Source organism: Malus sylvestris, chromosome 3, assembly GCF_916048215.2.
Source record: "Malus sylvestris chromosome 3, drMalSylv7.2, whole genome shotgun sequence".
NCBI classification, from domain to species: Eukaryota; Viridiplantae; Streptophyta; class Magnoliopsida; order Rosales; family Rosaceae; genus Malus; species Malus sylvestris.
In genome coordinates, this window is record NC_062262.1 from 28590250 (window position 1) to 28607847 (window position 17598).

The following is a 17598-nucleotide window of genomic DNA, read 5'->3' on the forward strand; positions in this document are numbered from 1 at the left end:
AGCTCCATTTTTCTGGCGCTTTCGGCTCGAAACCTTGGAAACAACAGCTAGTAATGCCAACAGACTCGTACCGGATTGATAACCAAAACTTCGCTACAGGTAGTTTCTCGGGTTTCAATGTTTTGCTTCTCTTAGGACAAGATTGCCGGAATCCAAGAGCTGCAACACCAGATTCCGGGGATGTTTGGACAAAGATATTGACCAGGCAACAGCACTGCCTGAGGTGTTAATCGTAAAAAAAACCAGATGAATGACTGATGGGGTTGTGCTAGTTTGCAACCGAAGTAACATTTGGGAGTGATGGGACTGGACTGTTGTGCCAAATTCCCAAGAAGCGCTTCTGGGAAAAGCCGAAATCTGGGGACCACAAAATCCCAGTACAAAACTGCCACCTTGGAAATCAAGGTGCTGCCATCTAGGGATGGTTCGGTATGGGATCCCAAATCAAAAATAGGATTTTGAATCCCAAACCAAAATTTAAATATGGGATTCCAAATCCCAACCAAAATTTCTGTATTCTCAATTTTCGGAATTCTCGAAATGTTTTCGGTATTTCATATGGATCGGGATTGGATTTTCGGTTTTGGGCTTTTGGCTTTTTGGGTTGAAATTTGATATTTTTGGGCTATAGGCTAAAATTTGGGCTTTTGGCCTAAAATTTTGTTCCCCAACTTCATATCAATTGAAATTTAAGCTTTTTACCTAATACCAATTTGAAATTTCATACCAAGTCAAATTGATGTTCCAAAGTTCCAAACTATATAATTTCAAATTTCTATTTCTAATATAGTCTACTATCAAATTACTTAAATCCAACATTCAACATGCATACAACTAAATATATATATATATATATGTATATATATATATATATCTATCTATTATTTTCCATTGATTTTCTAGTATATGCCTACTCATTTGAGTCTTTTAAAATTGCATATGTTTTGAGATTGGTAGATACATACGTACGTACATGCATACATACATAAAATGAAATTGTAGTGTGTGTATCTAAAGGGGAAAATAGAGTAATGTTAGGCAGATCAAATTTTCTAGACCAAATTTGTTAACTATGTGGTCTGTCACCAATATGAAATAAACTCATTAATCAACACTTAAATAATAATCCAATCATCAATAAATATATCATATGATTTATGAAATTTGGCCTAAATAGTTGGCATCACTGTGGGCTATATAGTACCATTGACCGTCACCGCTAGATTGTTGACTTATTTGGGCCCATGTTGGTGGAATATTGACTTGTTGGCTCCACAAATCAAAGCTAGAATGAGAATAACTTGTATGACTCACGATGATGTTCTATGTCAATAACAAAAGATACGTGAAATCTTTGTATTGTTGACACGAGACGCCATGTGATAGTGTACCTGCACCATGCAAGTCTGTGTGTGCAATTCCAATGGTTATTGCTTGGACTAAAAAATGAAGAATAAAATAAGAAAGTAAAGAAAAAAATTTTATTTTGAACCAATACAATCTCTTTCTATATCCAGCATATTCTCTACGTCCATATTATTTTTAATTCAAGAATCAATCTCTCTTTAAATTGAGTTCAAAACTTGTACCGGATGGATAGCCAAAACTTCGCTACAGGTAGTTTCTCGGGTTTCCATGTTTTGCGGAATCCAAGAGCTGCAATACAGGATTCCGGGGGTGTTTGGACAAAGATATTGGCCAGGCAACAGCACTGCCCGAGGTGTTAATCATATAAAAACCAGATGAGTAAACTGATGGGGTTGTGCTACTTGGACAAGAATTGTCTGTTCTCCTACTTCCGATGTTTTTTCGTGCCCTCCTGTTTATGTGATCACTGTTAAGCCACGTCAATATTTTATATTACCATTTATTTTTGTCTTATTATCTCTATACAATAAATAATATAAAATATTGACGTGTCTTAACTGTGACCACACAAAACAGAACAAACAATCTTTGTCCGTGCTAGTTTACGACCGAAGTAACATTTGGGAGTGATGGGACTGATCTGTTGTGCCAAATTCCCAAGAAGCACTTCTGGGAAAACCCGAAATCTGGGGGACTACAAAAGCCCAGTACAAAACTGCCACCTTGGAAATCAAGGTGCCGCCATGGCATCTCTGAGCCGTTGGGATTTTTAAGTAATGGAATTAGCTAGAATTGAGGGTTTGAAGAAAGAGGAGCAAACAAATTCCAACAAAAATGAAGGAAAAAACATTTTAATTTTCCATTGATTTTCTAGTACACGCCTACTCATTTGAGTCTTTTACAATTGCAGATGTTTTGAGATTGGTAGATACATACGTACGTACATGCATACATACATACAATGAAATTGTAGGGTGTGTATCTAAAGGGGAAAATAGAGTAATGTTAGGTAGATCAATTTTTTTAGACTAAATTTATTAACCATGTGGTGTGTCATAAATAGGAAATAAACGCATTAATCAATACTTAAATAATAATCTAATCATCAACAACTATGTCATATAGTTTATGAAATTTGATCTAAATAGTTGGCATCACTGTGGGCTATATAGTACCATTGACCGTCACCGTTAGATTGTTGACTTATTTGGGCCCATGTTGGTGGAATATTGACTTATTGGCCTCACAAATCAAAGCTAGAATGAGAATAACTTATATGACACACGATGATGTTCTATGTCAATAATAAAAAACACGTGACAAAAATACAAATACATTTCTTTGTATTGCTGACACGGGATGCCATGTGATAGTGTACCTGCACCATGCAAGTTTGTGTGTGCAATTCCAATGGTTATTGCTTGGACTAAAAAATGAAGAATAAAATAAGAAAGTAAAGAATTTTTTTTTTTAACCAATACAATCTCTTTCTATATCCAGCATATTCTCTATACGCATATTATTTTTAATTCAAGAATCAATCTCTATTTAAATTGAGTTCAAAACTTGAAGATCTGATTTTTGGTAGGGACAAAGGGGAGGTGACGTGCACAAGAATATAAAATAGGATCCATGCTGACGTGCACAGGAAAACTTGGTGGCAATTGAGTGGCTTGTGCCCATGCTCCTCCATATCTGGCTTCTGCCCATGATTTATACCGTATGTGAAAGTTCCTCGTTTCCCTTAACATTGGACAAAACTATGGCTGGAAAAAAAATCCGAACAACCCGAACCGAAATAATCCCGAACTTTTGGTACGGGATTCAGTTTCAACATATCTTTAGTTCGGTAATCCTGAACCGAACAACAATATATTTATATAATAGATATATATAATTTAAATTAGAGGTTATAAATTATCTAGACCATTGAATTGGTTGAGATTTAATCTCAACCGTCCAATCTAAGTTAGGGTTTCACACACTCAGTCTTTCACATTTCTCATCGAAGCTTCAAGCCTCAACACTCTCATCTCTCCCGAGTTCTCATTTCTCCGCCTATGCATTTCTAAGGTCAATGGCTACGACTACTACCATAACGGTTGTCTTTGCATTTCCTGCCGCCGTTGCCTCTTTCTTCCCTCTCTTCCTCCTCCTCCTTTATCTCTTTTCGATTCCCAAAACTCCAAAACAGAGCCCTTCTCTCCTTCGCGCTGTCTCTGCTCAACCCAAATCCTCCATTCCTAGCCGAATCGGAGCAAAAGCCATCCTTTCAGGTCTGTTGAAATGAATCAACTTTCTTGTTTCGTGATTAATTATGTGGTTTTTTTTTTATTAATGGGTTGTAATCTGATTCTTTATTTGATTTGAATTTTGTTATAGGTTATGCTTGTTTGATTGTTATGAGCTTTTCATAGAATTTTAATTTTGTTTTGAATTGCAGAGTGACGTTGCAATTCGGCTTCGTATGAATTGGATTTGTGCTTGACTGCCCAATCTCGATCCATCCCGATATCCTGAAAAAAAATTTGGGTATCTCGCAAAATTTGGTTCGATTTCAGGTTTTGAAATCTCGACTAAAAAATTATTGATTTGGGATTCGAACTTTGGATTTCGGTTCGGGATCTTGACCCAAACCAGCGTTAGACAAAACAATTGAAGGACTTCGGAGCATTTATTTGAGTTGATGGACTCAATTGTAAATTGCACAATTACAGGGACTAGCACATTTTTATTTCTTTTTGTTTTATCAGTTCTGTTTGGGTAAAATTGCGAATGTGGTCATTTTTCAACAAATGGTAGAAAGTTGGAATTCTGAATATATTTTTTTTTAACAAACAATATTATCAATACTAAAGGAGTAGGGGAGTGAGTTAAGCGTCATGATAGGTTAGTAATAATGTGGTTCAAATTCTTTTTTTACGAGAATCGAACTTAAGACGTTTCACACACAAGTGAAGAGGAATATCACTAGCCCGTAGTACTAAGTAATAAAATTCTGAATATTTTTCATTGTTGTTATACTACCGTGTTCTCTTTAGTTGTATGTGAGATGCTTTAAGATCGTAGCACATATATCTCTAGTAATTAATCAAACTCTCCTTATCAAGCAAAAGAGGGTAAAAATACTACTTAATCTTCTATCCCACAAAAAAAAAATGATGAGCAATAATGTAATTTCAGAGGTCCAAATTTTACTGTTTTTTATTGAAGCCTCACTTACAGGTGATGTTAAAATACCTTCAATATTAAAAAAAAAAAAAAACCAAAACCAAAAACAAAAATCTATCACTCCTCCCCACGTTTTCTCTCTCTCCCTCTCTCCTTCTCATTTTCTAAAAAAACGTGTTCATACACACAGAGTGTGTAGGCAAATGTTAGTATTATATTAAGAGAAGAGCCATTGGCAACTTTTTCACCCATTTTTTCCAAGCAGGAGGGCAAAATATTAATTATGTACCCTTTGACAAAATGACAATCATATCACAATTTTTCCTATTTTATCCTCACTTTTGATACACAATATTTACATAAGGAGGACAAAAAGCAGTAATTATGTAATATTAAGATAAAATATGCACTTATTAAGAGATTGTCACACTATTATTTTTTCGTACTTTATTTTTATATTTTAAAAACTAATCACTCCTTAATAAAAAAACAAAAAATAAAATGAAATTATTCACACACAGTGCGTGCTCTTTGCTAGCACAGAGGGCCGTATTGCAAAACGTTGGAATCCATACAGCAAATGATTCATAAATCTATGCTCCCTTTCAGCTTTGTTCTCAAAATTTATTTTGAACAAATGTTTGATAGGAAAGCATATAGATGTAGTCTGCGATGAATAAGATGATCCTTATCAAGCCTCCAAAAGCGAGATCGATAATTCGTTGGTTGAACTTGACTGATTACCTGAATTAGAACCTGCTTCAGGTGTTCCCCTTTCGATGAAGAAACCGGGTTGTTTCGGCCGAGCCAAAGCAGTCTGACTTCCCAACATTATAACTACATCCGCCATGCTTGGCCTATCGTCAGGATGGTGTTGCGCACATAAGAGACCAATGTTGATGCAACGCAACACTTCCGATATCGTGCCTGAGCTTCCTAAGCATGTATCAATCAGTTCTAAAGGCTTCCCTTCATTCCACAATCTCCATAACTGAAACAAATCAAAACTCCGTCGTCAATTGCCGTTCTCAATAGGAACGAAACAATTACTAATGATACTTGCATGGTCAGAAAGGTTGCGGCTGTTGCTTGGATCGGAGAATTCTTTATTTTTCCTTCCAGTAATGACCTCCAGCACCAAAACACCAAAGCTAAAGACATCGGATTTCACAGAAAATTGCCCGTCCATAACATATTCGGGTGCCATGTAACCACTGTAGAAAGTAGATCATAGACGAGTGAGAACAAAATAAACAATTGACGGGGACTAGTAGTTGATCAGGGGAATATTATACAGCAAACTTACTACGTGCCAATTACTCTGTCTGTATTTGCTACAGTCTGATCTCCTTCAGTCAATAATCTAGCTAGGCCAAAGTCTGAAATTTTTGGATTCAATTCATTATCAAGTAAAACATTACTTGCTTTGAGATCTCTATGAATAATCCTTAGCCTAGAATCCTGATGGAGATAGACGAGACCTCGAGCAATGCCACATATAATGTTGAAACGTTTAGGCCAATCGAACAGTTCTCTTCTCGTTTCATCTGCCAAGTTAAATCCAAATTCATCTTCAATTTTCAATACAAATTGCTTAATGGCCTATATATGATTATTATTTTAAAGCAAACAAGCAATAATTAGTTTTGCATAAACTTATAGGGTCCAAAGGTTCAAACCAAAAATGGAGGAGTCTAGGCTTCCGTTGGGCATGTATTCATAAAGTAGCAATTTCTCCTCTCCTTGAACGCAACAACCAAGAAGCCTTACCAGATTTCGGTGCTGGAGTTTGGCAATCAATATAACTTCATTCATGAACTCGTTCAATCCTTGGCTAGAACTTCTTGAAAGCCTCTTCACAGCAATTTCTTGTCCGTCGGCCAGCGTCCCCTGGAAAGTTACTCAATTTCCAAAATTGTGAAAGTCCTCATGGAATGATTCTTTGTTAGTCTGTTCATTATTGTAGAGTAAATTAGAAATCTACCTTGTAAACAGGGCCAAATCCACCTTCTCCGAGCTTTTTATTGCTTGAAAAGTCATCCGTGGCGCTAGCTACTGTCATCAGGTCAAAGAGTGGGAGCTCCATGTCCCCTCTTGGAGCCCCTTCATTGTCCTCATTTCTTTCCCTTATTTCTGTGACGGGGTTCCTGTTAGCTATAGCCTAGATGTAGTAACTAAACTAAAACTTAAATGTGCAGATAGATTACATATACGGTTCCACGCAATATAAACTCGATAAAAATTCCGTTCCCTCAAAAACGCATATCCAAACACAAACAAAATTGACAAATGCTTGAAGGATGGTCAGGGTAAGCTAATATACCTTTATTTTTTCTCTTTCTTCGGCGAATGACATAGCCAACTAACAGCACTCCGGAAAACACTATTGCTATGCCAACAACTATAATTGCAATCTTCACTTTTCTGCTGTTTTCTCCTTCATTGTTGACTGATTAAGTAAAGCAGACAAATTTAAAATGGAGCAAGCAGAAAAAAAATAGCAGGGTCAGTTCAACGTTGCGAGAAACAAAACCAACTTATTGAAACATGTTGAAAAACAATAGTTGAACTACAATAAGTGACATAAAAGTATAAACACGAAGCTTTTTTTGTATAGTTCGATACCTATTTCAGCAGCTGACGTTCGAATATATATTTCCTTTCCAGCAACAAGAACCTGTTTGATATCTATTAGATCACCAAACCAGATGGTGCAGCCACCACTTCCTCCTCCGATATCTGAGCTCGTATAAGCAGTACAGGAGCAGTTTTTCAAGCATTTGTCTGTGCATTCCTTGAGATTCATACTTTTGTCCACCCAAGAATTTGTAGTATCTGGCAATTTGAAGCCATCAAATTTGAGAAACTCATCTTTATCTCCTTCATGGCAGCTTAATGGTTTATTGCGCACGCAACCTAGAGACCAGTCTGCTAAATTCCGCTTTTCTTGAGACTTGGGGCTGAATCCTTGTATACATTTGCAGACCGGATCCTCACTGGTACAATTTCCATTGGCTCCACAGAAGCCATAATAGTCACATGATTCTGTAGGTCTTGATGAAAAATCCTGCCAAGCTTGATATCCCACCTTCCACTGAAACCGAGCACATGTGCTGGTGGTTTGGTTCAAAACCACTCTTGAGAGTATCGACTCAATCTTCGGTTTGTATGTGACGAAAACTTCATCGTTGTTGTAGACAAAATTGAAACTATAACGAGGACTAGGATGTTCGGGTGAACCACAGATTGTCAGTTCATTCCATGCGCTGGTGCGGAAGAATTTTGTACTTCCGTTCAGAATATATGCCTCTGGATATGCTTGAAGTTGCATTTCAATTCCGTAAGTAAAATCTCCGGGACACGGGTCATCTGAATTTTTCCATGCTGACAAATGCCGTTTTAGGCCTGTTCTCAAGTCCCACCCCAACTTCATTCCTGGTAATAATGTGTCAGAAGGATAGTCGAAGCTTTGCCACAAATAAGTTCCTGAATTTCCATCTTTTGCATCTCTTAGTACCAAATTCCCGGAATCCAAGAGCTCTACCGTCGCATTTTGGGCTGTTTAACTAAACTCGTCGACCAAACAACGCTGCTATTCTGACTCAAAAGCACAAGATTACCTGTGCTGTTTATCATCAACACGCCGGAAGTATCATTGATGGGGTTGCATCTGTTTGCAACCCAAACAACCGTTCTCACCGGGACATTCTTGAACCAAATTCCCAAGTAACGGTTCTTGGAACTACCTGGACTAAAGAAACCGAGCTCAAAGCTTCCATCACTTGAAACCAACGTCGTTCCATCAAGGACACACTGCGAAGGTGTAAAGCCGTCAACTGCAAAGGAAATTGTTGATGACAAGAAGAACAAGTTGGCGCTGATCATAAACGAAAAACAAAGACCACCCATAAAATATTTGTTCTTGTGCTCCCTCTCCTTGACTACTGATTTGATTCAAGTACAAGATAATTGAGAAAACCCCTTGTGGTTTCATTCACCGGCGAAGCTACGGCGGAGCAAGGACTGAGAACGAGAATCCGCCCCTCTGCAGTCGCTGCTTTTGTGCGTGAAGAGCACCGGAAAAGGATCAGAAGACCACAAATTCTGAGGAGCAGGAATTCGAAGCCCTAAAAATGAAGAATATTATTATTATTATTTTTTTTTGGAAACTGAAAACGACGACTTACAGAGGAGATTTGGTTGCCTAACTTCTTCGATTAGGAGGAAAACCAGAAGATGAGAGCGTTAATATTGCAAGGGAAAACACGATCGTCTTTTGCTTTTGATTTTTTCAACAAAATTGGTACTGTATTTATCGTGATATATCTGCCACTGGACCTTCAAGTTAGCCATGCAATCTGCAAAGAACAAACCTTGATGCCTTTTTGACTGTTGATTTTGTTTGTTGTTTTCGTTAAAGACATTGGAATATACCAGAACGAAACTGTCCCAATCAAGTTTACTTCAATATTTTGAAAAAAAATGAAGAAGTAAAGATGTTAATTACTATGCGAGCGAATTTGTAGTTTTGTGTGCATAAGTAAAATTGTCTTAATGATAAGGATAAATTGTCGTTTAAAAAAAAACCGGTCTACAATTGATTCAATCAAATGATGTCTTTGTTTCAACAGGATTCTCTTCGGATTTTTTTTATGAGGATTCTAGAGATCCGTAAATTATGTCTATCTATTGTATATCATATGGTTAATTTTTATCAGATACTATTTGTATTTAATTTTAAATAAATTTTTTAAAATAATTTAAACTCCAACGTGTTATGGTTTCCGGAACCTTCCTAACCAGGTTGAAATGTCTCTTATCTTTTTCTACAGAAGTCATATTCCAAGAATTGGGCAACTCTCTAGTCTAAATTTTTATATTGAAAAAATTCTTGGATGTGAAGATGTCTTTATATTGCTTCACATTGACTTATCGAATTAAATTGATTCATCAAATATTTTACTTTAGTTTATTCCAAGAATTGGGCAACTCTCTAGTCTAAATTTTTATATTAAAAAAATTCTTGGATGAGAAGATGTCTTTATATTGTTTTACATTGACTTATCGAATTAAATTGATTCATCAAATATTTTACTTTAGTTAGTTGCTTGACCCCATCAAACCCGACCTGACCCTTAGGATAGCTTAAGGGCTGAACTTCCTTGCCATGGTGTGCAAGTCCAACACCTAGCAGTGCGATATTTGTTTGAAATATCATAATCGCAGCATTTTTTTTATGCGTAAGTAACTCTTACTTCCTACCGACACTTAAAAATTAACAGAAGTTAAGATTTATCAAATAAAATTTGTGGATTTTGAGTACAGCAGCACAAAAGCATATCTAGAAAGAATCTGCTTAATGCCAGCAGCACCTATACAAAATGGAGGTGGATTGTTTCCCCTCCCATTTCCATACTCTTTTCATCATCTTTTCTTTTGTGTGGTCACGATTCAGCCACGTCAATATTTTATATTCCTATTACTTTTTGTTTTATTATTTTTATAAAAAAAATTAATATAAAATATTGACGTGGCTTAATCGTGATTACACAAACAAGAGATGATGAGAAGAGTATGGAAATGGGAGGGCAGACAATCCACCTCCATACAAAATTCATTAAACAAGAAACTCAGTTTACATATATTAAATTAAATGGGTAACTGAATACCCGTTATAACTGCGAATAATACTCATAATCGATGGATACCCGTTATAACTGCGGGTAATACCCATAACGGATGGATACCCGTTATAACCGCGAGTAATACTCATAACCGTCTATTTAAATTTCACGAATAAACGGTTATACCCATAATCGTAACTGTGAACTTTAAATGGACGGGTAACCGCGGTTACCCAAATCCACTTGTATGTGAGACGTTTTAGGTTTGATTCTCGCAAAAAAAGAATTTGAACCATATTATTACTAACTTATTGTGAGGCTTGGCTCAATCCCCCATTCTTTTAGTGTTGATAATATTGTTTGTTAAAAAATATATATTCAGAATTCCAACTTTCTACCATTTGTTGAAAAAGGACCACATTCGCAATTTTACCCAAACAGAACTAATAAAACGTAAACAAACAAAAATGTGCTAGTCCCTGTAATTGTGCAATTTACATTTGAGTCCATCAACTCAAATAAATGCTCCGAAGTCCTTCAATTGTTTTGTCTAAAGGCTGGTTTGGGTCGAGATCCCAAACCGAATCCAAAGTTCGAATCCCAAATCAATAAGTTTTTGAGAAGAGATTTCAAAACCTAAAATCGAACCAAATTTTCGGGATACCCGAATTTTTTTCAGGATATCGGGATGGATCGAGATTGGGCCGTCAAGCACAAATCCAATTCATACGAAGCCAAATTGCACCATCACTCTGCAATTCAAAACAAACTAAAATTCTGTAAAAAGCTCATAACAATCAAACAAGCATAACCTATAACAAAATTCAAATCAAATAAAGAATCATATTACAACCCATTAATAAATAAAAATAAACCACATAATTAATCACGAAACAAGAAAGTTGATTCATTTCAACAGACCTGAAAGGATGGTTGTAGACATCGAAATTTCGGCTGAAATAAATATTGACCAATAGTTACAATTTCGACGCTTACGTGTCATATAAATTTTACACGTAGCGTGTGACTAAATGAAAAATCAAAATAAATCGGAAAAGTCATCAAATAGGACACATTTCAACACCTAGCAGAAACGATTTATTTCATTTGCATATTATATTCAAAATTAGGCATTGGAAAATTCTATAAGTAGAAGCCATTTCATTCATTTGAGGGGGAATTCATATTACACCAAAACCTTGAAGCTTTGAAATTCTAAAGCTCTCAAGCAAATTCCGAAGGATCGAGAAAACTCTCTTCGTTCTTTGCCAAACTCGCCTTCAAGCCTAAGCCCCAACGGCCCCTTGAAGAAAATGTTCATCGTTCATCAACTGTTCATCCTCAAGGATCAAGCCCCAATGGCCCCTTTGGATCGACAACATCAACGAATCTGTTCATCAACTGTTCATCAAGATCAAGCCCCGACGACCCATTGAAGATCCGCCCATCTGCTGTTCATCAAGCTCAAGCCCCGACGGCCCCTTGAAGAACTTCCACCAATTCAAGATCAAACCCCACGTCCCTTGAAGAAAGTGTTCATCGTTCATCGTCTGTTCATCCCAAGATCAAGCCCCAACGACATTTTGGATCAACAACGTCGACAAATCCACACATCCAACCGTCCTTCAAGATCAAGCCCAAAAAGCGCCTTGAAGATCCGTTCATCACTGTTCTTCAAGATCAAGCCCAAAAGCCCCTTGAAGATCTGTTCATCACTGTTCTTCAAGGTCAAGCCCAAGAACCCTTGAAGATCCGTTCATCACCGTCATTCAAGATCAAGCCTCAACGGCCCTTGAAGAAACTTTCAACCGTTCATCCAAGATCAAGCCTCGACAGCCCTTAGATCAATCACACATCCACAAAATCAACACCTTATGAGGATCGAATCAGAGGATCAAATTTGAGAGAGATTGTAACAAAAAATCATCAAATACAAATATTATTTTGTGCACGTTGTTCTTGTCTCTTTCGTTTCAAGAATTTTTCGTGTTTACAAATTTGGCACGCCCAGTGGGACATTCTCTACCTCTCATCTCTATCTTCAAATCCACAAGAAACACACATGGCATCAAGGAAGGCTCAAATTGTTCCCACAACCAAACGCGAAGAACAAGAGCATCCTCGCCGCAAGCGGTGTCATTTCGGGCATCATAACTCGAAGCAAGGTAATAGCTTTTTCTGCCTCATCTTCCACCCCTGCATCAACCCTGCCAAAAGAACAAGAGCACCCAAGGCATGATCCTATGATCACCTTAGCCTCACTAAGGGTACCAAGGGGGGAAAGCCCAAGGAAATACTTCGAATCCATGCTCTCCGATGCGGATTCAAGCGGCAGTTCAGCCATGCAAGTCATGACCACTGGAGCAACTTCAATCGGTGAGTAGCTGGCTCAGATGAATGAAGCAATTGCAAGGCTAACCCGAACTGTGGAAGAAAAAGACTTGCAAATTGCAGCACTCGTCAACCGACTGGAGGCGCAGGACGGAGAGAAACCCAACCCGAAGATTGATCATCTGAAGAAGAAAGACGACGAAGAAGATGAGCCTATAGTGAAGAAAGCTGAAGAAAAGCTGAAGCTAGACCAGACAACAGCGCTCATGGGATCTCTCTCCATCAAGCAGTTGCAAGAGATGATTGCCAGCACCGTCAAGGCGCAGTACGAAGGGAGCTCACATGCCTCCACATTGTACTCAAAGCCTTACTCCAGGAAGATCGACGCCTTAAGGATGCTGAGGGGTTATCAACCGTCGAAGTTTATGCAATTTGACGGAAAAGGAAACCCGAAGCAACATGTCGCACATTTCGTCGAAACCTGTAACAATGCAGGGACGGAAGGAGATTACCTTGCCAAGCAGTTTGTGCGCTCGTTAAAAGGAAACGCCTTTAAGTGGTACACGGACCTGGAGCCCGAGTCCATCAACAGCTAGGAACAATTGGAAAGGGAATTCCTCAACTGCTTCTATAGTACCCGCCGCACTGTGAGCATGCTAGAACTGACGAGCACGAAGCAATGGAGGGAAGAACCAGTCATAGACTACATCAACCGATGGTGTAATCTAAGCCTCGATTGTAAGGACAGGCTTTCCGAGATTTCTTCAATCGAGATGTGCATCCAGGGCATGCAATTGGATTTACAATACATCCTTCAAGGTATCAAACCATGGACTTTTGAAGAATTAGCCACCCGTGCCCACGACATGGAACTGAGCATCGCCCACCATGGAAAGAAGGAGCCAATCACCGATTTCAAAAGGGATAAAGTGTTTACTTTAAGAGCAGACAATCATGGGAAAAAGCCCGCCAAAGAAGCTTTTACCACCAATACCACCCCTATCAAGACCTCATCCGCACCCGTCAAAATCTCCTTCAATAACAAAGCAAATGAGATAAAAAGAAGTGAGTCTTCCCACACCCAAGATAGGTACAAAAACACCTTGAGGGAACTTGAGCAGAAGGTATACCCTTTTTCCGGACTCCGACATGGACGCAATGCTGGATGACCTGCTGGAGAAGAAGGTGATTGAGTTGCCTGAATGCAAACGCCCCGAAGAGATGAATCGCATCAATGATCCCAAATACTGCAAGTACCATCGTATCATGGGTCATCATGTGGGCAAGTGTTTCATCCTAAAAGAACTCATCATTAAGTTGGCACAACAAGGAAGGATTGAGCTCGACCTAGAAGACACAGCTGCAACGCACACCACTACGATCGTGTTCGGATTCTTTGATCCTGTGCCTCTTCAAGAAATGCCTGACCATGCTTGGCAATACTCAAACCACACTGCACCTTCTGCACCACCGTCACTGGGGGCAAGCAACCAAGATGCACCTACTGACGATGACAAAGGATGGACATTGGTGACCAATAAGAGGATGAGGAAACCGAGACCGCAAGCTATAAAGCCAAAGGGGGAACAAGGGAGAAAGCACCGCCGCCGCAGCAACAGGAAGCCTAAAAGAAACATAAGAGCTGCTAAGCCAATATATGCTGGGGAACCTGTGGAGCAAAAGCCACGCATTCCCTTCTCCTTGCACGAGTGCTTCCCGGATTACTTCTTCCAACAGTGCACTATCGCTGCATGTCACATGGTCGAAGTAGAAATGGAAGAACCCTCAAAAGGCAGAGTTGTCTCCACTGAGGGAGAAAAGACTCTTACACCTGAAGAAGGTCTGCCAACACACTTTAGCATCGAGGAAGCGCTACGGTTGCCAAAGAAGATGCGAAGAGCACTGGCAGCGGTCTTGGCAAGTCCCAACAACCACGAAGTGCAAGAAAGCAAGAGCGCAGGCTCGAAGCTTTGGCCACATGAAGATGCCGCGTGCTGTGCCGCCCAGGACGCGATCAACTTCACGGATGAAGACTTTCTACTGGGGTCAAAGCCTCATAACCATCCTCTCTTTGTCTCAGGATACGTAAGGGAGCACAAAGTCAACCGCATGATCGTGGATCGTGGATCAACCATAAACATCATGCCAAAGTCAACAATGACCAAAATCGGCATCAAGGTGGATGAATTATCCCTAAGCCGTCTACTAATCCAAGGTTTTAACTAAGGGGGACAAAGAGCGATAGGCATGATTCAAGTGGAGATGATTATTGGTGAACTCAAGTCGAGCATGATATTCCACGTGATTGATGCAAGAACTTCCTATAGCTTGCTCTTAGGAAGGCTTTGGATCTATGCGAATGGAGTAGTACCATCCACCATTCACCAATGCTTAAAATTCTACCGAGAATGAGTGAAGGTGATCTATGGCGACACCAAACCATTCACCGAAACTGAATCACATTTCGCAGACGCCAAGTTCTACATGGATGAAGACATGGTGCCTGAAGCTCTTACAAAAGAGATCAAATCCATGGGTAAAACAACACCTAAAAAGTAAGAGTGGCAAACCATGCCCAAGAAGCAAGAAGGAAAAGATATGCCATCTTTAAGCAAGAACGATAATGAGCCTGCTAAACCTGCAACAACCAAAGAGAGTAGGACGCCCTCAAATGGACCAAACACACTTGTCTTCCGATACATCCCGATATCAAGAAGAAAGAATGGTCAATCTCCGTTTGAAACTGGAGCAAGCAAAGCCGATACACAGCGACGTAGGGATAATGTAAAGTTGCTCAAGACGAATGCAGTTTTGCCTCTGACACAGCTAGGCAACGCTAAGGCTGCAAGACTACCACAAGGCTTCATAAAAGCTCTACCAAAGGGGGTGGAACGAAGCTTTCTCCCAACCAAGAGGACCGAAGAAGGTTTTGATCCAAACGCCTACAAACTCATGTCGAAAGTTGGGTACAACTTTGTTCCTTCTTCGAATCCTGGAAAGAAGGTTTCAAACACCCTTAACGACAAAGAACGTGACCTCACTGAGACTCAAAAGAAGCTGAATGAGCATGGTTACGGAGTTGACAACAACAAAGCTGGACTTGGCTTCACACCAAATTCACCCGTGAAGATTTCAAGCAAAGCGAAAAATGCTAGCACTCAACACACCAACGTGAGCACTGAATAAGATTAAGAGGAGCCTAAATCTGCCCCTCGGATGTCAGTTTTCAATAGGATGAATCGCTCAAAGCCCAGAACGTCAGCACTTAATCGCATTGGTGGTCAAAACTGAATCTCTGTCTTCAAGAGGCTTAACATGCTAACATCCCAAAGCTCTGTTTTTGAAAGGTTGTCAAAACCTAAGAAGAAAAGTAACACGGCTAACTCTCCTCCTCATCGGTCAGCTTTGGAAAGACTTGAAGACAGCAAGAAGCTTTCTAGAAATAGGGAGACAATGTCAAAAGAAGAAAAGCTCGACAGGCTGGCAGAAAAAAAACGATATTCGAAGCTTAATTCCTTCAAGGATGAAGCGCCAAGTAATCTTGGAGGTTGATACAAATGGACCACTGAAAGTAAGAAGGCGTACCATCATCTACACTGGACAATCTTCATGCCAACAATCCCAAGAGGATGGCACTGAAGGGGAGGTTCAAGACATCTTCCACGTCACGATCCAAGAAGGCAAAGAAGACGAAATCCCCAAAGAAGATGTCACTGCTGCACCATCGCAACTTGAGGATGGGGGGCAATCCACGGTGGATGATCTCAAGAAGCTCAACTTAGGCACAAAAGAAGAGCAGAAACCTATCTTTGTAAGTGTGTTGCTAAGTGCAGATGAGATAGAAGAGTATCACCAACTGCTATCAAAATACAAAGACGTCTTTGCTTGGACCTACAAAGAAATGCATGGCCTTGACCCTGTCATCACCGTGCATCATCTTGCAATCAAGCCTGAAACACGACCGATAAAGCAAACGCAAAGACGCTATCGATCCGAGCTCATTCCACAAATCGAGGCAGAGATTGACAAGCTAATCGAAGCAGGCTTCATTCGAGAGGTACAATACCCCAAGTGGATCTCCAACATCGTCATCGTCCTTAAGAAATTTGGACAAATACGTGTTTGCGTAGACTTCCGGGACCTCAACGACGCTTGCCCAAATGATGACTTCCCCTTGCCAATCATCGAAATCATGGTGGATGCAACCACTGGCCACGAGGCATTATCATTCATGGATGGCTCTTCTGGATATAATCAAATTTGCATGGCTCTCAAAGACGAGGAACTAACAACCTTCCGCACTCCAAAAGGTATCTATTGCTACAAGGTGATGCCCTTTGGTCTGAAAAATGCTGGAGCTATATATCAACGTTCAATGTAGAAAATCTTCAATGACATGATACACAAAAACGTAGAATGTTACGTAAACGATGTGGTGGTCAAGACAAAGAAAAGATCAGACCACTTGAAGGATTTGCGAATGATGTTCGAAAGCTGCGAAAATACAACCTCAAAATGAACCCGTTAAAATGTGCGTTTGACGTCATCTCCGGAAAGTTCCTTGGCTTCATTGTCAAGCATCGTGGTATTGAAGTGGACCAATAAAAAATCAAGGCCATTCAAAGCATGCCTGAGCCAAGAAACCTGCACGAGTTGAAGAGTCTACAAAGACGACTAGCCTTCATCAGACACTTCATCTCCAACATGGCAGGGCGTTGTCAACCGTTCAGCCGACTCATGAAGAAAGATGTTCCGTTTGTATGGGACGAAGCATGCCACAATGCTTTTGAAAGCATAAAAAGCATTTGTCAAATCCCCCTGTCTTGGGGGGGCATGTGCCCGGGAAACCACTCGTATTGTACATCACCGCTCAGGAAAGTTCAGTTGGAGCACTATTGGCGCAAGAGAATGAATCTCAGAAAGAATGAGCACTCTACTACCTCAGCCGAACTCTCACCGGCGCCGAGTTGAACTACTCCCCAATAGAAAAGATGTGCCTTGCCTTGGTGTTCGCCATCCAGAAGCTCAGGCATTACATGCATGCTTACACTATCCACTTGGTTGCTAAAGCTGACCCGGTCAAATACGTCATGTCCAAACCAGT

The 17598-nt window shown here is 39.8% G+C and overlaps 1 protein-coding gene across 3 annotated transcripts in view; it reads right to left on the minus strand.

Annotated features, from left to right (window-relative positions):
- Positions 1-5064: 5064 nt before the first annotated feature.
- LOC126617396 (G-type lectin S-receptor-like serine/threonine-protein kinase At4g27290) overlaps positions 5065-17598 on the minus strand; it is a 44259-nt gene continuing 31725 nt past the window's right edge. The window contains exons 2-7 of one of the 3 annotated variants that reach the window (XM_050285449.1): positions 7165-7590; positions 6863-6988; positions 6524-6672; positions 6219-6429; positions 5846-6086; positions 5389-5753 (exon numbers count right to left, since the gene is read on the minus strand). In XM_050285449.1, the coding sequence (XP_050141406.1) occupies positions 5555-5753; positions 5846-6086; positions 6219-6429; positions 6524-6672; positions 6863-6988; positions 7165-7590 (1352 nt within the window). In that variant the 3' untranslated portion in view covers positions 5389-5554. Of the gene's footprint in view, positions 5754-5845; positions 6087-6218; positions 6430-6523; positions 6673-6862; positions 6989-7164; positions 7591-17598 lie in introns of all 3 variants that reach the window. The other 2 variants (XM_050285447.1, XM_050285448.1) reach the window with 2 other exon arrangements.